The following is a 27,491-nucleotide window of genomic DNA, read 5'->3' as shown; positions in this document are numbered from 1 at the left end:
GAAAATATAAAACGTTTTTATTCCAAAAACAGATTTACAAACAAAAAACTAGTGTCATATTATTTACACGAAGTTGTACAGTCCTCGGGGAACGGAGGGGTCAGTTGGTCTCGTCCGGGTTCTGTTCTTTGTATTCCTTCATACTGACCTGCAAAAACATCAAGAGAGGATTAATGCCGAGGCAAGGGTCAGCAAACTGTGTTGGACTAAGAAAGCCCCAATCCTTCCCTTTGACCATGCTGGCTAAGGCTGATGGGAATTGGAGGCTAAAACATTAAGGAGCGCCAAAGGTTGCTGTCCTCTGTTACGTGAACACAATCACAAGGCTGGGAGCCTAATGCTGTGCACAGGGAGGGAGTTAAGGAGGGGAATAGTGAGGGTGAGCCTCATACACTTTGCCATGCAAACAGTCTTAAAACCCAAAATGAGTAGCCTTCCACTGGTGTGAGTACTTTGGGATCTCCTTCCTCCAAAACCCATGGAATAATACCCGCCTGTACCCTTCAGACATCTGCTGGTGTCAGAAATGAACGTCCAGCTCAAAAATACAATATTGTAACCACTGGACAATTTATATTTAGACAATTCACAACTCCATCAGTGTCTTGTTACTGAAGACCAAAGTGAAGGCAGGTTTAAACACTGCAACAGTTAAACTCGTATAGAAACGGAAGGAAGAACACAAGGTCATGGAGCAAGTGGTTAATGCAGTAGCTACTTACAAATGCAGTACTGTGGCATGGTGCAGAGGGACCACCATCCAACCCCGCAGCCTAGTTACAAATGCAGTACTGTGGCACAGTGCAGAGGGACCACCCTCCAACCCCACAGCCTAGTTACAAATGCAGTACTGTGGCATGGTGCAGAGGGACCACCATCCAACCCCACAGCCTAGTTACAAATGCAGTACTGTGGCACAGTGCAGAGGGACCACCATCCAACCCCGCAGCCTAGTTACAAATGCAGTACTGTGGCACAGTGCAGAGGGACCACCCTCCAACCCCACAGCCTAGTTACAAATGCAGTACTGTGGCATGGTGCAGAGGGACCACCATCCAACCCCACAGCCTAGTTACAAATGCAGTACTGTGGCACAGTGCAGAGGGACCACCCTCCAACCCCGCAGCCTAGTTACAAATGCAGTACTGTGGCACAGTGCAGAGGGACCACCCTCCAACCCCGCAGCCTAGTTACAAACGCAGTACTGTGGCACAGTGCAGAGGGACCACCCTCCAACCCCGCAGCCTAGTTACAAACGCAGTACTGTGGCACAGTGCAGAGGGACCACCCTCCAACCCCGCAGCCTAGTTACAAACGCAGTACTGTGGCGCAGTGCAGAGGGACCACCCTCCAACCCCGCAGCCTAGTTACAAACGCAGTACTGTGGCACAGTGCAGAGGGACCACCCTCCAACCCCACAGCCTAGTTGGGACCACCATCCAACCCCACAGCCTAGTTACAAATGCAGTACTGTGGCACAGTGCAGAGGGACCACCCTCCAACCCCGCAGCCTAGTTACAAATGCAGTACTGTGGCACAGTGCAGAGGGACCACCCTCCAACCCCGCAGCCTAGTTACAAATGCAGTACTGTGGCACAGTGCAGAGGGACCACCCTCCAACCCCGCAGCCTAGTTACAAACGCAGTACTGTGGCACAGTGCAGAGGGACCACCATCCAGCCCCGCAGCCTAGTTACAAACGCAGTACTGTGGCACAGTGCAGAGGGACCACCCTCCAACCCCGCAGCCTAGTTACAAACGCAGTACTGTGGCACAGTGCAGAGGGACCACCCTCCAACCCCGCAGCCTAGTTACAAACGCAGTACTGTGGCACAGTGCAGAGGGACCACCCTCCAACCCCGCAGCCTAGTTACAAACGCAGTACTGTGGCACAGTGCAGAGGGACCACCATCCAACCCCGCAGCCTAGTTACAAACGCAGTACTGTGGCACAGTGCAGAGGGATCACCATCCAGCCCCGCAGCCTAGTTACAAACGCAGTACTGTGGCACAGTGCAGAGGGACCACCATCCAGCCCCGCAGCCTAGTTACAAAAGCAGTACTGTGGCACAGTGCAGAGGGACCACCATCCAGCCCCGCAGCCTAGTTACAAACGCAGTACTGTGGCACAGTGCAGAGGGACCACCATCCAGCCCCACAGCCTAGTTACAAATGCAGTACTGTGCATAGTGCAAGGGGAAACCCCTCCATTAACCTCCAGCCCCAATCCCACTAGAAACAAATGATCCCATTTTCCTAACATTCCATCTGCACCTTTTGGCAAACATTCATACAATAGATGGATTTCTATACAATGATTTTTCAGGTCTAAAATCGGCAGCTCTTTCCTAGTAAGAACCCGGCATCCAGAGCACTGCTAAGCGCCAGCTCAGCTTAAAGAAAAAAAAACCTTGTGACTGACTTTCTCAAATGATTTAGCAGGTCGAACCATTATAACAGATGGAGCCGCAGTGGGAGTGAACATTTCTGGACAGACACTATCAGAAATTTGATTTTAAACAAAGGACTACAAAAAACAGCTACTCTAACATTTTAAATAAGGGATACAAAAGGAACAACTATTTCTTCTTGCAAGAATGAAAATAAATAGTACACAAAAATAAAATAGAACATGCTTTCAATGCAGGAAAAACCAAAAGTCCATAAATAAGCCCATGTTGGTACATTTCTCAGTAAATGTAACTAAATTGGCACAAACCAAATTTGATGAACCATCTTTAAGCGCCATCATTCAAATAGTTAAGAGGGGCGGAATAGACGGGAACCAGATTCTTTTAAATAAGAACATGCAAATAACTATGAGATTCCGATCGTCACAGTCTACAAAACCTGAAGCATCATTGGATGACAAGTCTCCCTTCCAAGACATGTTCACACACGTTATTCCCAGGCGAAAAAAGGAAGGTGGCTCAGAGAGGGTAGGCAGAGACGCAACATGGTCAATATCCATTGCTTGACTCCGTATTCCAAAGGCCGGTTTAAGAAATGGGTGTATCCTTGATAGTCCAACTAGTCAAAAGAGGATTTAGAACCCTGAAATCCTGAACATCCTCTCTGGTAGCAGGAGATGGGCTATCACAGGAGTTCTTTCTTGTTATTATATGAGGACATGTGACACTGCACAGGGATTTTTCAAAATCCCAACAGGGACCTGTTCATTCAAATTACCAACTCCAGTATCAAGGGTGAGGAAGGGGCCACCCACGGCGGGCAATCTAAACCATCCCCACTCCTGTGCCACCCATGTGGGGAGAGAAGGTCGCCCCATGACTGAATGGGCTTTACCATGCCACAATGTATACATAACACCCATATCCCCAGGCCTCACTGCACATGTATGGCACTTTGACGTACAGGCCATCTTTACTCAGGCTGCATCCTAATTCAGCCCGGGTGTTGTGCTGCTGTGTCGTCCGCCCTCCCTCCGCTATGATCCTGCCCCCTGCAGTTACCTTCTGGCCGAACGGTACTGCTCACAGGGCCCTGGCCTTAGAGACATCCTGAGGCTGGGGCGGGCTGGCTCTCCGCCTAGGCCACTGCCTTCTTCCCTTGACTGCACCACACTCGGGGTGATCTCCTGGGTCCACCCTGTCAGCCTCTGGGACAGGCAGACATGCTCCTCTGGCCAGCATCACTGCCTGTGTCTATGGTGAGGCTTCCCCTGCAATACTACCTCCTTTTCCGAGGTCTCGCCTAGAGCACTGTGAGCAGTATGAGTCCTCAGCAGAATACAGGGCCCCATTTCAGGTCTACGCTGCAATACTGATCCCTTCTCCGGCCTCACCCTGAACACTTCATCCCAATTTCACATCTCACCAGGAGCAGAATGCCCATTCTGGAGGCTTCACTGTTAGGCAGAATCCACTGCAGTTCCCTTGGGGAGCACTACAGCAGATTAAGACTACAGGTATATGCAATAAATTCCCTTTGGTATCAGTCTGTACCACAAAGATTGAATTGGTAGCTGTGGTTGAGCAGTCAGACTTATCTCAAAAGGAAGATTAGCAGTATTCAGGGTTTACACATTAGGACTATGGTACTATGGTACAAGGAAACACTGACCAAAGCTTTGTATTAAAAAGAATATATATATTTTTTTAATACACTTCTAGTTCAACACAAGAATCCCAGTTATCAAAGTACGTTAAAACAGTCAAGAATGTATACACAACTCCCTATTTAAATTATAGACAAGTTTGAGCAATAGTGAAAACTGAGCAAAATGGCACAGGGTCAACCAAGCAAAAATGGCACTCTAGTAATTTCTGAAAAGGGAGGGAAAGGACAAGTTATACAGATTTAACCTCTTAAAACACATGACCAATACTTTCCAAGTAGATTGTGAACAAGTTAGGCAAGGTAGCACTTTAGCAATAGTCATTCATAGGTGAAAACCAAGCAAAATGGCACTTTAGCAATACTTAAGAGAGAAGGAAGAGTGGTTATAGGAGTTTATGGTGCACCAACACAGTTGGGAGTAAAAAGCAATCTAATGAAGGCAGTTGTAACAGAGTCAGCCAAAGTCAATAAGCCTGTGCCAGAGTTAGTGGTACAGGGCAATGTGCCCAGGATCAAACTGTTCTAGTAGCTGCAGTCAAGTCTTTGGTTTAACAATTCAAAAGGAGGGTGCAGAAGGTAAAAGATGATGTTAGTAGAAAGGGGCGGCCAACCCAGGGGGTAGGAAAAGGATTTCAAACACCTTTAGCAGTACCCCACGAAACGGGAGGCCTGGCGGAACAATGTACCTGAAAAAGTGGAAGCGGCTTCGGCGGTGGTGGTGGTGGTGGTTCCTGGCAGTTCCTGCAGTTCGTGTTGTCCAGCAGAGGAAGAGAGGCTCTCATCGTGGAGGAAGGTTCGAGTTACTGCACTGCCCAGGGAAGAAGCAAACCACAGTATTGCCGAAATGGATTAAAAGGTACGCGCCTTTAAATCACGGTCGTGGTGGACGGGTGCCTTGCTATCCGGTATCCATGTGTAGGGCACTGGCGATTCGACCAAGGCAGGTCCTGGAAGGCGATTGATAAACTAGTTGGCCCCACCAGCTCAAGGGAAGAAGACTCTTGCAGGCGTAGATCATCTCAAGTTGTTGGAGAAAAGTGGTGAGGATCTGCAGCAGGGCTTCACCAGTGGTTCAGTTGTTGCAGATGTCTTCTCTCTTCTTCGGTTTCTTAGTTCCAGTGGTGAAGTCTTGTCCTCCAGTCCTCAGGACCCTGCTTCTATGCAGCAAGACCCCCATTCATACAGCCTAGCTGTCACTCACACAGTGGGGTGGCTCTCCTGAAGGGAGAACCCCCCAGCCTATCAGGGCAGAGTGCGACTTGGATAGCATAGGCAACCCTGTCCAGGGTGCCTATTTCCCCTTCCAGACATCCTGCCTACCCTAGACTCAGTGGCGCCGACAGGAGGGCTTCTGTACAGAAGCCCGCCAAAAGGACGAACAAAGGATCCCCGACCTGGGTTAGGATTATAGAGAAAGAATTTAAATCAAAGTTCTGGCAATAAAAACCTACCGGAGTAAAGTTAGTATTAAAATAAACCGGCGGTATGTTAGAGGTTGTCAGAAAAAGTGGTAGCCTCGAACAATGGGAAAATCCCATAGGTAAATATTTGTGGTTGAATATCTACGGTAGTAACCACTGCTACCAGCCAAAAACTTGAGAGAGGGACTGTACGATACCCCCTCGAAAATAAACATGAGGGAAAAACTATTAACCCTTCCAGTACTTCCATAGTAAGATGGGGTGTACTGGTTTTGTTTATAAGAATTGACTAGTAAAGTCAATGGGGACTTTACAGGCCCTCTGAGACAGTAATCAGTCCCAGGGTATGGAGTCTATGTTTGGGGGTCACTACGACACTCCTGTGGTACGGCACGGAGGGTGCTGTGTACCACACATGTAAAAAGATGATTCCTACAGGGGGAGAAAAAAGCCCATAGATCATAAGCACACAAGATAGCCTAAAACACACACTAGCAATCTGTCTAAGAGTGGAAAAAAGGGCCTCACTCTTAGCAGCAGAAACCCTTCAAATCCAGCAAAGCTGCTGGGGGACTCTATAGGTAAGGGAAATTAGCCATAAAATGAGATTTCTCCCTAACACTCGCCCCCACCCGCCCAGACTAAGGGACAGGAGGATCTAATCCACTCCTGGATGAGTCCCTTTCCTCTAGTCGGTTAAAAACATCCTAGAGAGACCACCAGCATTTTGGTGGTGACATTCTGACCTGTGCTCAAAGGTTTTCCTTTGTAAGCTATATGACCTACAAACCCTTTCTGGTACATCTTTCCTATTTAAGGTTTAAGGGAGCTGAGCTAACAGTCCCCTTGAAGTTGTAACTTTACATCTAAACCCAAGATAGGTTTTCTCAAGGGGTCCTTAAGAAGGATTCCCTTATATCTAGAAGGGCCTCCATGGTTCCTCACCACCTCTCTTTCAAGAGTAGGTTGGGTCTCAGGCATCCTGGTTGGAGGGTCAGAGGTCAAGCCAAGTAGAGGCTTCCTCTTCTTCTGAGATCAGGTTTTACCTGGTGAAGGAGTTTCTTTCCTAACACTATGTTTTCCTTTGGAGTCTTCAGTAGAAGAGTCCACAGCCTTAAGGTTTTTAGCCTTGGGCCTATTGTTCCTGGATTTCCACCAGCTTTGAGAATTACCAGTTCTCACAGGCCTAGAGAGGGGCCCAATCTGTCTATCCACCTCTTCCTCAGAAGCTGGGGGAGTCAAAGACTTTATAATTGGATGGTCAATGGTGGAGCTTGGTTGGGGCTCCCATTTCCCTAACATTCTAGCCTCAGATGTGCCTGTGTTAGAGGTCAACTTACTAACATCAGGGCTTTCAGTGGGGGTCTCAGTAGAGGTTCCCACATGCTCAGAGTTGTCTCTTAAGGTTGCCTCTCTAGCCAATTTGGTTTGGTTCTGCTTCTCCATACTAGGAGGCCTGGGGGTACTGGATACTACTCCTAGAGTAGTTAGATCATTCCCCAACAGGACTCTCCGAGGCACCTCAGTCTGAACACTGACATGAATACTCACTGTCCTGTTATTACACTAAATGCGGGCTGGTAGAATAGGAACCAACTGGACAGGACCTCCAGACAATTTAATGGGAACTTTGGGTGCCCTAGCAACATCCTCAGGCTGAAAGAAACGTTCATCCACTACTGTTCTGCTGGCCCCAGTGTCTCTCCTGGCAGGAGTATCCTGGCCATTGACAAGAACACTGTCCATGTAATATACATTAGAGTTTTCTGGAAGGGAGTCATACACACACATATTCTGTTTGCTAACCAGAACCATGGACTCTAAGGATACAGTTGCTTGAAAACCCAAGAGTTCTTCAGCAAACAATTCATAATGTGCACTAGCCATTGGTACTTCCTGTGGGGAGAAGGCCAAGTAGACTGTGCTGATCCCTGCAAGTTTACCCTTACATCTGGGATCACCCTTTACATGACCCTTCAAATCCAGCTAAGCTGCTGGGGGACTATAGGTAAGGGAAATTAGCCATAGAATGAGAATTCTCCCTAACATTCACCTGGGGAGAATGACACGCTATTGGAAAGGGCACACCTGCAGTATTGTGTGCCATAATGTGCCCTCACTTACAGTATCTTGCAACATTCTATGGTCTCACCCCATTCTAATAGGTGCCCTTGAGTAATTCCAAAGGCCTCATCTCTAGCACAAGGACAGGTTAGATAGAGTCCTGGAGAAATGTCCCAAAGACCCATGCAGAAAATATATACTCGGAAAAGCAACAACTTAATCCTGTACACAATGGAGTAGACTTGAGACAGGAAACAGGAGAGCCATTGAAACACCAGAGTGGCACAAATGCAGTGGAATGTGGGAAATGACAGACATGTAAATGCTTTGTAGTAGAAATACATCAGCGGGGGAGGAGAGGTGGCAGTTAAATACCTCGTTGGCATTAGGGGCGAAAAGAAATTCCGTTGTGAAAAACTATTCGGCTTAATTTCGAATTAATAGGTTTCTTTACTCCAAGACAAACACATTGAGATGCTCCAGCAAGCAGGTGCATTGCTACCCACTACTTGCTGCACCCTTGCTCTATGCCCTCAGTGTATGCTGCCACCTTGTGTGCCTTGAGCACTATCAGGGCACAAGGACATGGAGGAAAAAAAAAAAAAAAAAAAAAGATACTTCACAATGTATTGAATGCATTTGCTGGTATATATTTATTTATTTTATTGCCATTTCATGGTTAAACAAATTAAACCTTTAAGGCACATCTTTAGTCCACAAAAAGAGAAAAAGTAAAGCTTTGCCCTCCAATCGTTGCAATTTTTTTTTAGAAATTGATGAAACTGCACGCAACTAACAAATGCAAGTACAAATTTTACAAATCCAGCGTGATAGAAACCGGCTCTCTCGAAAAGAACATTTTCCACCATTCCTCTTTTGTGCGGTTGCCATACTTCTGGATTGCCTGACATCAACCGTACCCTTAGGTTAATTAGAGCTGGGAAGATCATGTGATAGGGGGTTTTCACTGAGTTACGGTTTTTACACAGGCTACATCCCAAGTGACCATCTCCCTCCTCCCTAGGTCTCAGAATCTCCCTTATCGGAAACAAGTTGAGTCGTATTCTCAAAAAGCTGCAGATAGTTCGGCAGGCCATTCAACGTCTTTTCCTCTCCCCAGGATTTACCATAAAGTTTGAAAGTCCCCCTCTCGTCGTGTGTCTGGATCCAATCCCTTCTGTGTAGTTTCAACTTTACTCTGTCCGGATTGCACAGCAGGTTAGTCACAGTTACGTCAATTTCTTCAAGGACCATAATACTTGCCTCTTCCCATTCTCGTAGAGGTTGTTCAGAGTTAGATGATGGGGCGTTTCAGGGGGTCTTAAAAGCCCCCACTGGGGTTTTCTTCCCTGCATTTTATGAGCAGTTGTAGAGTTTTCCACCTCACTATGACTTTTGGAGACGTCAACCCCAGCTCCATCCTTACAGCCAATATTGGGACACTCTTAGGCAGACCCAACACATTTTTCCAAAATAAGCCTTTGAGGGACGGCCAGATCTTAACTTTGGAGTTCAACGAAGTCTCTGCTCCATATGTCAATATAGGTGTCACCAGGATTGGTGATCTCCTCGTCAGAGAACGTATAATCCGATTCGCCACCCTCCCCTAACTCCTCACCTTCGTCTCTTCTTCCAGTACCCTTCTTCCCTTTACTTCTTGGTCGCTCCTTTTTTTTATGTAGGTAGGGGCGCCCACGGAAGGAAGCCACCGTGTACCCAAAAAGGGTTTCCGGTGCTTCCTCCCGGGAACGCCGGTAAGGGGAAAAAGCCGAAAGGCACAAAAAACCCCGAAGCGACCTGCGTGACTCTCCTTCGGAATGAGCTGGAATGTGCTGGAATGCAGTCGGCTGAAGCAGATACTCCGTGGTATTAGGATGAAGCTCCGAAGGAAGGTAGGCAGTCCTTAAACAGGCCGGGATCTGGTACACGGGGGATCACAGAGGAAGGTATCCGAATCAGAAGAAATCAGCAATCCAAGAAAACAGGCCTAGGTCTGGTACACAAAGAGGCTGGCAGGAGGAGAAAAAACAGGAAGGGCAGAAGGCAAGACAAGGGGAATAGGAAAAAGGACTCGATAGAATTCGGGTAACCAGCAGTGAGTGAGAGCAGGCGAAAAGGCAGACAGCACTAACGGAGGAAACCGGAAGCGTTGCAACGCGTACACAACCCGGAAGGAGCTGTATTTATACTCCGGGCTGCGTAAGCGCGCATACGCACGGGCGGAACTGAAAGTGGGCGTGACAGGCTACCAGCGTGCACGGCCGGATAATGTCCGCGCCGCCAGCGGTTCCACAGGCGCCAAGTACCGCGTGGCATGACAGTATGCCCCCTCCCAAGGGACCCTCCCCCTGGTTTGCCCGGATGGAAAAAGTGGAATTTGCGCAACAGTGTAGGGGCAGAAATATGGGAGAGGGGTTCCCAGGAATTCTCAGAGGAGGGGAAGCCCTTCCATCGTACAAGGTATTCTAGTCTGCCTCTATGATATCTGGAGTCGCAAATTTGAGCTACCTCGTATTCTTCCGGAGTGGAATCCTGAGGAACATTAACTCCCTCAGCTTGACGCCTCCAGGTATCAACATGAAAGGGCTTAAGCTGAGACGCATGAAAGACAGGATGAACTCTGTTCAAGCTGGCAGGAAGTTTAAGACGGAAGGCCACAGGGTTGATCCTTTGTACAATCTTATAAGGCCCTAAAAACCTCGGGGATAGTTTGGATGGATGGGCCCAACGAGGTAAGTATCTCGTAGAAAGCATTACCCTGGAACCAACCTCCCAACCTGGCACGAGTTGACGATGTCTGTTGGCTTGGGACCTATAGCGTTCCTGCGCTGCCTGAAGGCTTTCCATAGCCTTCTTGTGTATCTCTTTAAGGCGGGTGAGTGAGGAATCTACAGATGGTATATTAGTAGAAAGACAGGAGATAGGAAGAATAGACCGGGGATGGTAGCCATAATTACAGAAAAATGGACTAACCCCAAGAGCTGAGTGTACGGAATTGTTGTAGGAGAATTCGGCCAGAGCCAATAACGAGTGCCAGTTGTCTTGTTGGGAATTAGTAAAACATCTTAAGTATTGTTCCAGAGTTCCGTTTAGCCGTTCAGTTTGTCCATTAGACTGGGGGTGAAACCCCGACGTGAGAGCTCTTTCAATCCCCAGACGCTCACAGAGAGCCTTCCAGAAATGAGAGGTGTACTGACTTCCCCTGTCAGAGATGATCTTAGAGGGCATACCGTGCAGTCTAAAGATGTCTTGGAGAAATACTTCGGCCATGTTGGCTGCAGTGGGAACTCCGGGCAAAGGGGAAAAGTGAGCCATTTTTGTGAATGAGTCAACCACCACCATTATGCATGTGCACCCCTGTGAGATGGGAAGATCCACAATGAAATCAGTAGAGATTGAGCTCCAGGGGCCGTCAGGCACAGCACAAGGTTCGAGTAATCGTATAGGTCGTTGACGAGGGGATTTACTTCGGAGGCAGATGATACAGGATTGTACATAACGATCCACGTCCTCCCTCATTCTAGGCCAGTAGAAATGACGACGAAGGAATTCCAAGGTGCCTGTACCCCCCCCGATGCCCAGCAAGTTTTGTGTCGTGACACCAATTCAAGGCCATCTTGCGAAAGGCAGGCGTGGGTAGATAGAGTCTACCTTTGACCAGGTAAAGACCATCTCTGATTTCGTACGTCAAGCCTTTGGCATGTCTCTCTACTTCAAAGCGCCCTCCCGATTCATCTTTTACCTGACTGAGGAACGTCGAAACCATTCCGATGCTTCTGGGTCGGGGAAACATGTGTTCACGAGGAGACTCGGAATCGGGTAGGTAGTCACAACGCCGTGAAAGGGAGTCAGCCAACACATTCATCTTTCCTGGGATATAAGTGATGTGAAAATCGAATTGGGCGAAGAAATGAGCCCATCGGGCCTGTCGGGTGTTGTAGCACTCGAATTGCCTCAGAACTTGCAGGTTCTTGTGATCAGTCCGGATTGTAAATGGATACCTGCCTCCCTGAAGGAGATGCCGCCATTCCACACAAGCCGATTTCATTGCTAGTAATTCTCGTTCAATGACCGAGTAGTTTCTTTGACTGGCGTTAAGTGTCTTCGAGAAGTAGGCGACAGGATGCGCTACTCCCCGAACCTCTTGGAGAAGGACAGCTCCTATGGCAGCAGCAGAGGCGTCGGTCTCCAGAATGAAGGGCAGCTCCTGGTCAGGCTGTAGAAGTATGGGTGCGGCACAAAAAGCGTTCTTAAGATCCCCAAAGCTATCCTCGGCCTCAGCCGACCATCTGAACGGCTCAGAAGATTTCTTGAGGAGAGTAGTGATGGGCAGGATCTTCTGGGAGAAATTGGGAATGAACCTACGATAGAAGTTCGCCAGACCCAGGAATCTTTGAACTTCTTTCACTGAAGAGGGTGAAGGCCAGTCTAGGATGGATGACACCTTGTGGGGGTCCATTGAGATACCCTGACTGGACAAGATATAACCCAGATAAGGTATGGATGAAGCGGAGAAAACACATTTAGCAAGTTTAACTGACAGGTGATTGTCCTTAAGCCTAAGGAAAACTTCCTTGACATGTTCCTCGTGTTCTTTGGCATTGTTGGAAAAAATTAGAATATCGTCAAGATACACTAGAGTTGTTTGGCACAACAAATCGGAGAACAGTCTGTCCATAAACCGTTGAAAAATAGAAGGGGCATTAACCAACCCAAATGGCATGACCTGGTACTCAAAGAGCCCAAACGGAGTCCGGAAGGCAGTTTTCCATTCATCTCCTTTGTGTACTCGGAGAAGGTGGTAGGCGTTCCTTAAATCGAGCTTAGTAAATGTTGTTGCACCGTGGACGGCTTGTAAGATCTCAGTTATCAAAGGCATTGGATAACGGTCCTTAACAGTGACTTTATTTAAGCCTCGATAATCAATGCAAGGTCTTAGGTCCTTCGAATCTTTTTTGGAAACGAAAAACAAGGAAGCTCCAGCAGGAGACTTTGAAGGTCGGATCAGTCCATTAGCCATGTTATCGTCCAGATAACCTCTGAGATATTGCTTTTCCTCCAGTGACAGAGGAAACATCCTGCCGAACGGTACTAAAGCTCCTGGAGTTAGTTCGATGAAACAGTCCTCAGGCCGGTGTGGAGGTAGTTCAATAGGTATCTTTTCTGTCACCACCTCTATGAACTCCCTTAGATAATGGGGCAAACAATGGACAGACTTGGTTTCACAACTATTAGATGTCTTGACAGTTTCGAATCTTGGCTCGGGTAAACATTCAGCTCTACAGAAGGAAGATTGAAAACTCAATAGATTTTTTGACCAGTCAATGCTGGGGTTGTGCTTGCGTAGCCAGCAGATTCCCAGAATGATGGGGAAGTGCGCGGCTCTGATGATGTCAAAAATAATTCTTTCCGTGTGCTGTTGTACCGACAAGGTGAGTTCCTCGGTGGTGTGGGTGATCATGCCTGAGCTCAAAGGTTCACCATCCACACCTTCAACCTTCTGGTCTTCCTGTTTGGCAATTCTTTTAAGACCTTTTTGTTTGGCCCAGTGAATGTCGATGAAGTTGCCGGCAGCACCACAATCCAGTAGAGCTAATGTAGTCACATCTGTAGACTCTAGTTTGAGGGTAACTGTGAGCACCATAAGACGAGAGTCTTCAGGGATTTCGGGAGATGACACAGATAGAGAAACGTAAGGACTAGGACCAGCCCCTCGGTAGTGAGTCCCAACACTTACCGAGGGCGAGCGTTTCCCGACCTTCTGGGTGGAACCTCCGGACAGTCTCGTAACATATGAGTAGAAGCTCCGCAATACATGCACAGGCAGTCGTCCCTGCGCCGTTTGCGTTCCTCAGGGGTAAGCGGAGCACGCGCTGTCCCAATTTGCATGGGCTCCTCCTTGGAGGAGCGTGAGAAGGGTACAGAAGGAGACGGGTGTGTTTCCAGAAGAGGGGGAGCATTTGTCTTGGTCTTTCTTCTTTCCATCCGTCGTTCGGTCAGGCGGAAATCTATCCGGAGGGTTGCCGTAAGTAGATCCGCAAAGGATACAGGTCTTTCTATCCTGGCTAGCTCATCCTTTAAGTCTTCTCTCAGACCTCGCCGAAAGATTGCATATTGAGCCTGTTCCTGCCACCCGGCTTCAGCTGCCACCTGTTTAAATGTTGTAATGTAGGTTAGCAGATCCGAATTACCTTGACGGATGTCCAGCAGATCCTCTGAAGCCAGGTAGGTACTTTCAGTACGTAGAAAGGTTTGTTGTATCAAGCCCTTGAAAGCATCATAATCCTGTAAGACTGGATCCGGCAGGTTCACCAACGGAGTAGCCCATGCCAGGGCATTACCTGACATGTGTGTTATCATAAACCCCACCTTGGCATGGTCCGAGGAAAAGGTCTGAGGGCGGAATGAGAAGTGCAAATGGCACGCATCCAAAAACTCTTTTACTTTTTTTGGAGTGCCATCAAACTTGCCCGACACAAGGGGGAGCGGTGGAAGGTCGGTGGAAGGTCGTTCTCTCTCTGTTATTCGTTGCTGAAGGGTGGCATTGGCGGCCTTGAGATTCTGCATTTCCATATTTAAGTTCTGGACTGCTGCTACAAGTTCCTGTACTTGCTGTGGTGTAGCCATCTCAACTTCAATTTGGCGTTGCAAACTGTCACCAGGATTGGTGATATCCTCGTCAGAGAACGTATAATCCGATTCGCCACCCTCCCCTAACTCCTCACCTTCGTCTCTTCTTCCAGTACCCTTCTTCCCTTTACTTCTTGGTCGCTCCTTTTTTTTATGTAGGTAGGGGCGCCCACGGAAGGAAGCCACTGTGTACCCAAAAAGGGTTTCCGGTGCTTCCTCCCGGGAACGCCGGTAAGGGGAAAAAGCCGAAAGGCACAAAAAACCCCGAAGCGACCTGCGTGACTCTCCTTCGGAATGAGCTGGAATGTGCTGGAATGCAGTCGGCTGAAGCAGATACTCCGTGGTATTAGGATGAAGCTCCGAAGGAAGGTAGGCAGTCCTTAAACAGGCCGGGATCTGGTACACGGGGGATCACAGAGGAAGGTATCCGAATCAGAAGAAATCAGCAATCCAAGAAAACAGGCCTAGGTCTGGTACACAAAGAGGCTGGCAGGAGGAGAAAAAACAGGAAGGGCAGAAGGCAAGACAAGGGGAATAGGAAAAAGGACCCGATAGAATTCGGGTAACCAGCAGTGAGTGAGAGCAGGCGAAAAGGCAGACAGCACTAACGGAGGAAACCGGAAGCGTTGCAACGCGTACACAACCCGGAAGGAGCTGTATTTATACTCCGGGCTGCGTAAGCGCGCATACGCACGGGCGGAACTGAAAGTGGGCGTGACAGGCTACCAGCGTGCACGGCCGGATAATGTCCGCGCCGCCAGCGGTTCCACAGGCGCCAAGTACCGCGTGGCATGACAATAGGGATCTCTTTCATCCTATAAAAGCTGACGAGTGGGATCACTGAAAAACCACAAACCTTTTTCATGATGATTCGACCCTGGGCTGCTAAGGTGTTTGCTTTGCTTTTCAGTAATTTAATCCTAGGGCCGTCACTGTAGCTTGTGTTTAGACAAACTCCCAAGTATGTTAGAGATTTTAACTCTTGTAGCTTTTCCCCTCTTAGATGCCAAGACTGTTGAGTGTTTCCGAGCCAAATTTTAATATTCTTGTTTTTGACGGAGTAATCTGCAACCCATTTGCCGAAATATATACCTCCAACGCATCAAGTTGCCTTTGAAGGCCTACCGGCGGTTGATCGACCAAAACAATATCATCCGCGAACAGAAGTCGCCCCACAGGTTCCAATCCGAATTTTGGCAGAAAGCATCTAGTCGCCTCACAGGCATGGTCAATGTCTGAGATGAATAGTTTGAACAATTCTGGCGCAAGTGGGCAACCTGTTTCAAGCACTTAGTTGTTGGTATGGGCCTTGAAAGCATGCCCATAAAGTGTATTCTCACTTGCAGCGCTGTCCCGGTATAAAAGTCTTTGATGGGGTCCATGATGCTCCTAGGCCAATGCCATCGTTCCATTTTGCCCATAAAGCGGGTCACTTGATAGTATCAAACGCTTGTGATAAATCCACACAGGCCAGGTATACCCTTTTTGTTCTATTTTTCTCTGCACTTTTTTTAAAAGATGCTGATGATGAAGAGATTCAAGGTTGTCCCTATGCCCTATACATAAAATAATTTGCCTTCCACATCCAGAAGTGCTATTGGGCGATAATTGGCAGGTTCTGACTGCGAGCCTTTTTTGAATACGGGCACAATGATTGATTTTTTCCAGGACCAGGGTATTTTCCTGGCCTCCACGAGGTGGTGAAATAGGATTGACAGAAAGTCTGCCCATTGGCTAGGATTATCCTTCAGCATCCTGTTTGCGAGTCCATCCGGACCCGGTGCACGCAAACTGCTTAATTTCTTGATGCTTTCTCTGATCGAGCCAGGTCAAGTCCCACCCACTACTCCGGACTCCCGACCCTCATATCTGAAAATGTCATTAAATGATCGATCCAGGTCGTTACCGGTATAAAGTTAGTAAATCGACAGGAAGGTCACCAGGAAGCATATCTGACTATCGACCATATTTCACCGGTATTCCAGGACTTGATTTTGTCCAGCATGTCTTCCGCAACATTTCTAAGAAGCGTTTTCTTATGCAGCTTAAGCAAATTTCTGTGCTGCTGCCTAAGCTTCCGATTTTGGTCAATACTGTCAATTGGTCGATCCCTTTTCAGCTGCCCAATTTTCTTATATAATATCTTTTTTCTGACAGCGACGGCCTGATCGTGTACGTGGCAATGATCAAAAACTTGTGACCTTTCTTTTTTTTGCTTCAAATGCATTGAATAGACACGTGTAGTCAACTCTCGCCGTTCCCCCTTTGAACTTCAGACTAGTAATCCAGATGTCCAGGCTTGTTGTAAGACAACTAATCTTGCTGGGCGGGATCCGCAGTCGATTTCTACCAGGTGTTATTTCTAGAATTCCATATGTGTCACTCCAGCGTTCATGGCAAACAGAGTGCCATGTCAGGCTTAGCAAATTATGGTCACTTGTCTCTTTTTGAATTACTGTCAGGGATATCACGTGTTTTGCCATGTTTGCAGATGAAGTCCAAGATCTGACCCTGTCTGGAGACACTTCCCGTCGCTTTCCCTGGTTTGTCTCCATCTATGCTGCCATTTAAGATTGATAAGTTCCTTGAGGTCATCATTTGCTGCCATATCCTCCCGCTCTCTTCCGCTTTCGTTCCTTGGATTCGATCAATATCTGATAGCACACCCTTGGCATAGAAGAAAATACAATTTAGGTCCCCACAGGCGCCTAACCAGGGGTCATTATGCTTTAAACACTGGTCATCAATCAATTCAGCTACTTGATTCTGCGCGTGCCGGGTTCCAGTATAAGTTCATAATGATTACTGTCTTTTTGTATGTTGATTCTCCCATCGTCATCTTGCCAACCAGTGTTTGGATGTTAGGGTTCGAGGAAGAAGATTCCACTAGTTCAAAACCCAAATGATCTTTAATAGTGATTAATAGGTCTGGTGTATATAAAAGGAAGTGGGCAAGAGCAGAAGAAAAGTCTTTTTGCCCTATGGTATAGAAAAACCTTTTCACCTCACATTGAAAGGCGTTGGTCTGGTAAAATCATCTGAAATTGAAAGCATTAAAATGTCCTTCTCTTCCCTAGTGGACACCACTTCAGTAGCGTTTCCCCACCATGCAGCTCACCAACAGCACAAAACAACAGAGAGTTGAAAGAAGCGGGAGTTGGACTATAAAAGAGGGACCAGTTCCATTCCCCAATTTCCATGCGCGAGATGTATTGCTTCACAAAGAAACAGACATGAGTGCTAATTACAGGTCTGAATTACTGGACCCTCTTCCCTATAGAGGGACAGCTGAACTGGGGAAAAGTACCTTTCCTGCTTCCCCCCCTAAGGAAATACAACACCAGCTGGAGGGTGCGTCTGTGCTTACCTCGTCGCACAAACACAAACGCTACCTCCAACCAAAATACACAGCAGAACAACAATAAAGTCTAAGAACTATTGGTATTCCCACTCCCATCCATGGCCCTTGCCCCTGCTACCCACCACCTCACTTAACTAGCAAGGCAATGGCAGTGAATCACACTTCATGGGAAAAGGGTAACCTCCAAAACGTTGCCCTCAGAATCACAGGGCAGGAAGAAAGCACCATTTTAAGACCTCAAAAGGTCTTGGCCAATCTCTCCAATGCCGAATTTCTGCTCAACGAAGAATCCATTGTCTCAAAGGTTCCAGGGGACTTCTTTATTAAGTCGCTTACATCCAGTTCAAGCAGCTGTCAGCCTCTTGGCTAGAAATTCCAGGTACTTAAGGGGGGTTACTCTTCTGGTCCAGTTACTCTGGACTATATGCTAGGGGAGACCACCCGTGGGCCGTTGTTAACACGAGATGATCAGGCCCCAACGGACATATTCTAAACATTCACACACCAAGCACTCCAACAGACTCCTCCTGAGCAGCAGTCACACACTTGCATCAACATTCTATCAGCATGCAAAGACTGCCACAGTAGGACGGGACAACACTCAGCAAGACAGTACACAGGATATTACAGAATCAGCAAGGTGCTGATGGATGCAAACACTTGTACTGTCTTTCACTGCCCTGTTGGAGCTACAAATCCACTGGAGAGAGGAGCAGGAAAGACTCCTGTATACCTCCCACATACCCAGATTCGGCATTGTTAATGGCATACCCACGGAATGACCACGGTCATGATGGACAGGCGCTTTAAGACGGGCTGGTGTGCTTTCTGACCTGCACTGGTAGCAAACGATATGTGTGGAAAAGAACCAATCAACTTTCCCTTCTGTTACAAGGGACGAAAATAAGGCTCTTGGAAGAAGCGCTAAGAGGAGAGAGACCCGGAAGTGGCTCTGCTTAGCTGCGGAGCCACAGCAGGCAGGAGAACCCGCGTCCTGGGAGAAGGCAGAGCCATCCGATCCCTCTTCGAATCCAACAGGGTAGAGGAGATACGCCTCTCCTGGCCGAAGGGCATTACGCATGGTAAAGCATGGCACCACCTGCTTGCATCAGGAAACTACGGAAGTCGCCAAGCGGAAGCGCAGCAGGAGCTGAATCCAGACTCCCCTCAAGCCGCATATGGGGAACCACTGACGCCCAACCACGTCAAGCAAGAGGCCCAGGAAGCCCTCAACTTAATGCCACATTCCTGAAAAACACCCCAACAAAGAAACTACGAGGGACGTTCACGGAACCGGAAGGCAGGTGGGCGTGGATAACCTAAACGGGGGTGAGCCCACCAGAAACGTATTGAAACGAGAGCCCAAGAAAGTCTAGAAACAAGAACTGTACAAAGTGGGGCGAAAAGCCCGATATCCTAGACAGGTGTGAGCAAGCCAGAGGCCGAAGAAGGGTGCACAGTGAGACAAAAAGTCTGCAAGGGGCTAAAATGGAGTACTGTGTAAGACAGTTATGGTGATGATCCCTCTATCCCACACCGAGGTGAGAAAGCCTAAAGCCCACGAGAGGCTCATATCGACAACTGCCTAAACCGGGGTGACCATGCCCACACCGCCCCAGGGGGCTGGGAGAGGGACAGCAGAATGCCCAGATAGAAATGGGCCATCCTGAAAGTCCAGTGCACAGACAGCCTGGAGGGCCAGATAGCCCAATGAGGCCAAAGAACAACTGGAAGACAGTTTGTATGATCAAATAAGCAATGAACTTTGCGATTTGAAACAAACACTTGCTCAGGGGTCGAGGACTGCATATTATAGCAAAAGATAAAGACTTAAGGACCCAGATATGAACTCCATCAACAGGCTGGTGCCTGAGAGAAAGAAAACCAAAGACACAAGTGAGTTGGTGCTAGACACCAGCCACCTGAAGGCAAGTCTAGTGGGAACAAACGATGGCAGAAGTGTATGTTATTCCAGTGCTTATTATTACCAGTGCTAGGGATAGAACACTGGTTAGAATAGGTATGGTCAGAGGACTGACGGGCACACTTATTTGGAGTTGGGGAAAACCATCATCATAGCTATAGCCTTAGTTGAGGTTTTCTTTTATTTACTAAAACTTGTGGAAACATGCCTTCTTGTCCGTCTCCCATGTCTGCCTTCACACAATGTCTAACATGGGAATATAGATTTGCAATAACGTTATTTATTTCATAAAATGTTGACAAATGTTTTAAACTCTTTTCTCCAAAAATAATTGTTCGGCTCTGGTTCTGTTCTCTGGCAGAATATTTGGCCAACTAGTTGGTAATCGGTGGAATATTAAATGTACCATTCAGAAGAAATGAACAAAGAAAGCGAGTGTACCTGGAATCTCAAATGTGGATAATAGCTGGGTGTATAGTGTGGGGAACAGAAAACCATGGGTGCAGATGCAACAGGAAATAGACAGAGAACACACTGCGCAGAATCATATTACAGACGGGGCAAACTCATGGCGCACAAATACAATAACCAAACTGAGGCACCACTCTTGGAACTAGGTTAACTGGCGAGGCATCCAACCACAACGCCACCACCTTTTACACCGTTATCCTGCATCCCTGTTTCACCCAGAGACTTGCGAGTGACGTTAGAGGAGAGAGGGCTGTTCCATAATTGGCGACCTCTCCAAGGAATGGCATATTAAATGCTTTGTCGAAGGCATGTCCGATTGAGGGTGGCTTCACTGGCCCAGTTCGCTGCATTGTCAATAGAGGTGATCGATTCGGAACTGGCACGAGCCTGGTTAGAGCTAAATACCCGGCTCTGGCTCCACACGTGTGTCTGTGTGAAAGAAGAGCCAAACTGGAGCCGGGCCAAGCAACACATCATCCTCAGTTACAGTCACAGGAGTAAATTAAAGTGACACGCCCATCCCCCAGTGATAGTTAACAGAACTGCAGGAAATCATCTATGTGCAGAGTACTTTCTTCATCTTTTGCCAGGAATTGCATGTTCGTGCAAAACGAAAGATTAACATGCGCTGTCTGAAACCTGCAAAATTGCAAATGTGCAAACAGGAAACCTGGATTGCACACTTGAGCAATCTATGCAACCCTGGGCAAATCACTCTACTTAAATAGGTCATATTTCCTTTGGCCATCATGGTCTGGATCACTTGGATGTGATTCGGTTAAATGTGCACAAAACAAAAAGCATCACTTAGATACTGTGCATTAAACTTTAGTATTTGCTGCAAAGATAAGCATTGATTAGTCATGATGGGTATCTGGTCTTTCCATCGAAAGTTTCCAACGAAACCCTTTCCATTGAAAGTTTTGCAACAAATATTTTTCCATCGAATGTATGTGTGTGTGGGATAAAGGGAAATAGATGACGTACTTCACCGTTTAGTGGGCATGAGGCTTGTCGGGGGCATTGTCCTTTACTGTATAAGGAGTGTTCCATGACAATTCCATTTACTCTCCACAAAGGCTACGGGCGGTGGCCATGGGGTCTCCACTCCTGGGCAAAGAGGATGCTTATCGAGATACAAGGCTTTCCACCTGCCACACAGCCCTTTAGTTTTTGTCCTCAATCTCCCACCATCCAGGACATGCGGGTGCTGCCTGTTTCTAGAACCTGTGCCAGTTGAAAGACTCAGGTCAGCTCCCTAGGATTTAGGCCCACTAGAAGCTGCGCACAATGATCAGTTCCAAGTCTGTGTGAAACGATGACTAGAAGTAGTTGTTATTTTCCTGCAGTTTTCTTTTGCGATTAAGTCTTGAAAGTACAGTTGATAAGCACAGGAAATTATTTGCATTCTGGTACCTGTAAAGTTCCATGAAGGAAGGTGAAAATACATTTAAAAACAACTCTTGCTTAATATATTTATCAGGCATGTTTATATTGTGATTTGTGTACTTTTAAGTCAATCTTTGTGGAACAGAGCATTTATTTTGTTCCTTAAAGTTGCACATTAATACATTTATATCAGCTAGAGATGAGAGGATATTTTGTCAAGCGTTCAATTAATACATTTATATCAGCTAGAGATGAGAGGATATTTTGTCAAGCGTTCAAAGTGCGGACTGGGAATAAATCCCATCTCAGTGTGTGATCCTGGATTCATGTAATGTCGCTGTGCTGCATCTTGAAGCATTGGGTTGCCAAGTATAGGTTTCCCGTTACTGTGGCAGGGAGGCAAGACATCAAGTGCGTGTTTGTGTTATGGAGGAAGTACTGGGTTTTAGTTGTGGGGGTTGAGGAGACACAATGAGAGAGGCGAGTTGTGTGTTTGGCAAGGTATGCACCTTTTTCGTGGCTCATCTCGCGCCTGGTTCTTGGAGCCAGGCCTGCCCCTATGGCTTGGTGTCATGCAGGATGTCCCATATGTAGATTCCCATCACTCCAGTGCCAGTTCCAGTGCCCTTCCAGGTTCCCGTCATTCCAATTCCCCTTCTGCACACTTACCCCCGCTCACCCAATCAGGGCGACAGCAGCGTGGTATCCGTTGGCAGCACGTATGGAGGCAGACGGGCTTTGATGGTCGCCCAAGGTCCCTGCGTCCATTTCTCCATTGGCAGTTGCCTTGGCGTCTCGTCGCAGTTCGACGTAGCCGCCGGCTCGGTTCAGTTCCGCATCACGTGACCCAGAAGGGTAGGCCAGTTATTTCCATGGAACACGTGATGCGGAAATGCATGGGGGCCATGCATCACGTGACGCCAAAGCGCTTGATAACCCGACTACTCGGCAACAGCTAAAAGCGGCGATTACGTACTTGTACAGTGCTTCACAGCCGATTCATTCGGCACTGTTTGGCGTACTCGCTTGAATCACGTTTTTTTGGACTACGGATTGCTTCACGGATTCCTTTTGCCTTCCCCTGGATTGTTTGCCCGCTTCCCGTCGCCTCTGGTTTCTTGACCCCTGGACTGCTATAACTGGTTTTTCCTCGGATAATCCCTCGGACTTTGTTGTACTCGTTTGGAACCTGACCTCGGAACACTCGCGACTCACACAGGTCCAGTGTATGACCAACTTCCAACAGAGTGCTGCTCAGTATTACTATTGCTTGCTGCCGCCATCCACACTGAAGGTGCTCGGAACGCCTCTTACACTGCCTGTCCCAATAGAGTTATTGGTTGACGTCCCACCCTTCTTCCACCTAGGTATGCCCATTAGAGACTCCCAGCTTACATTTTGGTCATTGTCTGTTTTTGCCATTGTACTAAACCCTTGCTTGCCTTGCAGCGGTTGGGGGTTTCCGGCGTTCGTGGTTCCTGGTACTTCAGTACTCAATACCTGTGGCCTCAAGGATCGCACAGGGAGTTTTTAAGTATCTCCCTGTGTGGTACTTGGGGACAGAGGCTTTCATAATCTTCATGACCATTAAGAGACAACACTTGGCTCGACCCATGAATTCTTTGGTTCACCCAGTTGTGATTTGTAAACTAAATCATTGGGTGTTAACAGACGGTTAGGCCGGGGTGGGAGTGGCGCCCCCACAGACTTCAAAAGGTATCGCCGAGGGTGGTCTTCACAAAGGGACGGAGGTCTGCATTTTACTGAATACCAATGGGCAGGATAGCCAGTGTTGTTGGCCACTAGTGTCACAACCTATAAAGTCTAATAATCGAAATGAGAAGCAAACTTGGAGACATGTAGCAAAGTTTGGCACTAAACCTCTAAAGCATGCGGGATATGGATGATGAGCAGAGTATCGCTATAACACAACACAATGCACCTGCGTCTCTGCACCTCAGATCAAGGTGAACAGATGCAACAGATGCTGGCAGGCCGGCCAACGCTGATGCAACAGATGCTGGCAGGCCGGCCAACGCAGATGCAAAACATGCTGGCAGGGCTAGCAGGCCAGCTGATGCAACAGATGCTGGCAGGGCTGCCAGGACGCATATCCAACAGATGCTGGCAGGGCTGCCAGCGCAGATGCAACAGATGCTGGCAGGGCTGCCAGGACGCATATCCAACAGATGCTGGCAGGGCTGCCAGGGCAGATGCGGCAGATGCAACAGATGCTGGCAGGGCTGCCAGGGCAGATGCAACAGATGCTGGAAGGGCTGGCAGGCCGGCAGAAGCAAAAGATGCTGGAAGAGCTGGCAGGACGCATATCCAACAGATGCTGGCAGGGCTGCCAGGGCAGATGCAACAGATGCTTGCAGGGCTGCCAGCGCAGATGCAGCAGATGCTGGCAGGGCTGGTCGATGCAACAGATGCTGGCAGGGCTGCCAGGACGCATATCCAACAGATGCTGGCAGGCCGGCCGAAACAAAAGATGCTGGCAGGATGCATATCCAACAGATGCTTGCAGGGCTGCCAGGGCAGATGCAACAGATGCTGGCAGGGCTGCCAGCGCAGATGCAACAGATGCTGGAAGGGCTGGCAGGCCGGCCGAAGCAAAAGATGCTGGCAGGACGCATATCCAACAGATGCTGGCAGGGCTGCCAGGGCAGATGCAACAGATACTGGCAGGGCTGCCAGCGCAGATGCAACAGATGCTGGAAGGGCTGCCAGGGCAGATGCAGCAGATGCTGACAGGGCTGCCAGGACGCATATCCAACAGATGCTGGCAGGGCTGCCAGCGCCGATGCAGCAGATGCTGGCAGGGCTGCCAGGACGCATATCCAACAGATGCTGGCAGGGCTGCCAGCGCAGATGCAGCAGATGCTGGCAGGGCTGGTCGATGCAACAGATGCTGGCAGGGCTGCCAGGACGCATATCCAACAGATGCTGGCAGGGCTGCCAGCGCAGATGCAGCAGATGCTGGCAGGGCTGGTCGATGCAACAGATGCTGGCAGGGCTGCCAGGACGCATATCCAAGAGATGCTGGCAGGGCTGCCAGGGCAGATGCAACAGATGCTGACAGGGCTGGCAGGCCGGTCGAAGCAAAAGATGCTGGCAGGACGCATATCCAACAGATGCTGGCAGGGCTGCCAGGGCAGATGCAACAGATACTGGCAGGGCTGCCAGCGCAGATGCAACAGATGCTGGCAGGGCTGCCAGCGCAGATGCAACAGATGCTGGCAGGGCTGCCAGGGCAGATGCAACAGATACTGGCAGGGCTGCCAGCGCAGATGCAACAGATGCTGGAAGGGCTGGCAGACCGGCCGAAGCAAAAGATGCTGGCAGGGCTGGCAGGACGCATATCCAACAGATGCTGGCAGGGCTGCCAGCGCAGATGCAACAGATGCTGGCAGGGCTGCCAGCGCAGATGCAACAGATGCTGGCAGGGATGCGGCATGAGGGCTCCTAGAGCCACGGAAGTGAAATGTTCCAGCCTTGGGAATCTTTCACCTGAGCCTCAAGCAGGGCAGTTGTTAGGGAGAATTCTCATTCTATGGCTAATTTCCCTTACCTAGTGAGTCCCTCAGCTGGATTTCTGGAGTTTATTTTTTTCCACTTGGTAAAGAGTGTGAGCTTTTCCCCCACTCTTACCCGTGTTTTGCCATGTGTATTTAATCTGTTTTTGTGATTGTGGACTCTGGAGCACACCACTCCAGGAGCCCAAACTACTTGTGAGTGTTACACAGCACCTTCAGTGGGGTAACACAGGGTTGTCTCTAAAACTTCCCAATGACTCCTTTTTCTGGGCCGACTACCTGGTTCTGGGGGACAGTAAAGTTGCCATTAACTTTACATAGTCACTTTAAAACTACAGACCCAGTACAACCCATCTTACATGGAGTACTGGAAACGGTTAAATCCTACCCCTTGTTTGTGCCTCTCTGAGCTTTGTTTTGCTCTTTTAACATTTAGACTTGGCTGGTGGCAGTGGTATCTACCCTAACTTTTCTACCACGATTATAGTATATAAACGTGGTATTGTTTTAGGCTATTATATTAGCCTCGAACATAAACCTGCTTGACCAAATACTCTTACTTTTTGCTATGGTTGGGTTTAGTCGGCATTTCTTTTTGTTAAAGTCCTTATTGTGTTTTACTTTGCGCGGCAAACCAGGTTTGCCTTCTTTGTTCACCGTCTTTTGACGGGCTTCTGCCAAGAAGCCCTCCTCTAGGCGCCTGGGTGTCTAGGTGGGCTGAATGTGAGGGAGGGGTGCAGTCACCCCCTGCACAGGATATCCTAGGAAACCCAAGTCGCACTTTGCCATGATTGGCTGAGGTGGTTGTCCAGGCTGGACAACCCCCCTGCTGTGTGATTGACAGCGAGGCTGTGTGAATGGGGGATTTTCGCATAAAAGGCAGGACTCTTGGGCTGGAAGTCAGAGTCACCACTGCAACTGCAAGGAGCCGAAGAGAAGCGGAGAAGACGACAGCTGCTGCAACTACTTGGTCCCGGTGAAGCCCTGCTGCAGTCCTGAGCTATCTACCCTTCGACAACCAGAGAAGATCCAGTCCGGAGTCTTCTTCCCTTGAGCCTGGTGGAGTCAACCAGCTCATCTCCCACAGCCAGAGGATCCTCTTCGTGGTCAAAATCACTGCACCCTGCTGTAGTGGTCCGGATAGCCATCTGAAGAGCCTCTACTGTTTTAAAGGAGCACATCTTTTATTCACTGTCGCTGCTGCTGGCCTCTTCCCCGAGTGGTGCAGACCCCTCCCGACGTCCTCCTTCTCGTCTCCGTGACCGAAGCTCCAGGAACAGTGGGTCTGCAGGAAACTACCAGGAACAACTGCTGTGGCACCAGCTTCTTCACTGAATAAAGTACTGTGTTCTGCTTTGAGGAACTAGGGTGAATCCCTTTTCTCCTCCTCCAAGGCTTGCCCTGGTCTTCCTTCCCTCTTATAACTTTTGCTTCCTCTGTTGACAATATCCAAGTACTCCTGGCAACAGTGAATCTTGAACTGTCTGACTGCGTGATCCTCGACAACTAAACCCAGTTCCACTTGACACTGGCTCCGGCCTATTGACTTTTGTATTTCTGTCAGCGAGTGTTCTCTAATTCTGTCTGCCTTGACAAAAGTATTGCCTATGATTTTTGCCCCCAATTCTCTCTGGTTAACCCAGGTGCTAAGTATGTTTTGCCCCGGCAACATTTCTTGCCGCGGATACGCGTATATTTAGTAAGACCGAACTGTCAAAAAGTGATTGCATACATATTCACTGTAATGTCTTTTGTTGCACAACACCGGTCCACCAAAACATAAGGTACTTACCTTGAGTTGTTCTGTGCCAAGAGAATTGGTTGGTTGTAGTGTATTTTACGTGTGGTTTTGAATTCATAGAAGTGTTGTGTTTTATAACAGACGGTTTAAAAATAAACTTACTTATATTTTTTTAACCTGAAACCTTGAGTCAGTGTTTGCTTGAGTCACAGTAATTGTGTTCCCTTTGTGTAATCTCTGCTACTGCTCATATACTCTTGAGATAAGCCTTGCTGCTACCACTTAGTAGTACAGGCTTGTACCAAAGGTGAACTTGTATTAGCACTTGTAGTCTTAATTGTGTGTAGTGGTCCCTAAGGGCACTGCACAGGATTCTGCCTAACACTGGTGTACAGCAGTGAGGATTTGAAAGTAGAGTGATTACACTTAAGAGTGCTGCGGTTGCTGGGGTTCAACTAACTACAAGGCTAAACACCACTAATTCTATTAACTAAGAAATCATGTCAAATATGGAAAGCTACACAGAAGAGGGTCTCCTAAACTACACTGCTGAGGTTTTGAGAACCATGTGTAGGGAGAGGAGTCTCTCTGGTAAAGAAAACTAAATCTGAACTGGTTGCAAAGTTAATGGGAACACAAAGTCTGGAGAGTGGGTCAGAAGGGCTTACCCCTCCAGCAAATGTGGATACTGATGTTTCTGATTCTGAGAGTGTCGATTTAGAAGAAGTAGATGAGTCCTTGTTAGGAAACCCTACAACTCCCTTACCTGCTCAGAAGGCACAACCTCTGTCCACAGGGACCCCCACAGGTCCTACACGTACGCCCGAGTTTATTGAACTTGAGAAAATGAGACTTGAAATTGGAAGTGAAACGTAT

At 48.2% G+C, this 27,491-nt stretch overlaps 1 protein-coding gene across 1 annotated transcript in view; it reads right to left on the bottom strand.

Moving 5' to 3' along the window:
- The window catches only part of LOC138570225 (DNA-directed RNA polymerases I and III subunit RPAC2-like), a 61,917-nt gene continuing 34,426 nt past the window's right edge, over positions 1 to 27,491 (bottom strand). The window contains exon 5 of the mRNA XM_069648957.1: positions 1 to 148. Within this exon, the coding sequence (XP_069505058.1) occupies positions 101 to 148 (48 nt within the window). The 3' untranslated portion in view covers positions 1 to 100. The remainder of the gene's footprint in view (positions 149 to 27,491) is intronic.

Source organism: Ambystoma mexicanum, chromosome 2q (assembly GCF_040938575.1).
Source record: "Ambystoma mexicanum isolate Mex_15411 chromosome 2q, UKY_AmexF1_1, whole genome shotgun sequence".
Taxonomy (NCBI): Eukaryota; Metazoa; Chordata; class Amphibia; order Caudata; family Ambystomatidae; genus Ambystoma; species Ambystoma mexicanum.
This window is presented reverse-complemented; position numbering and strand designations above follow the sequence as displayed.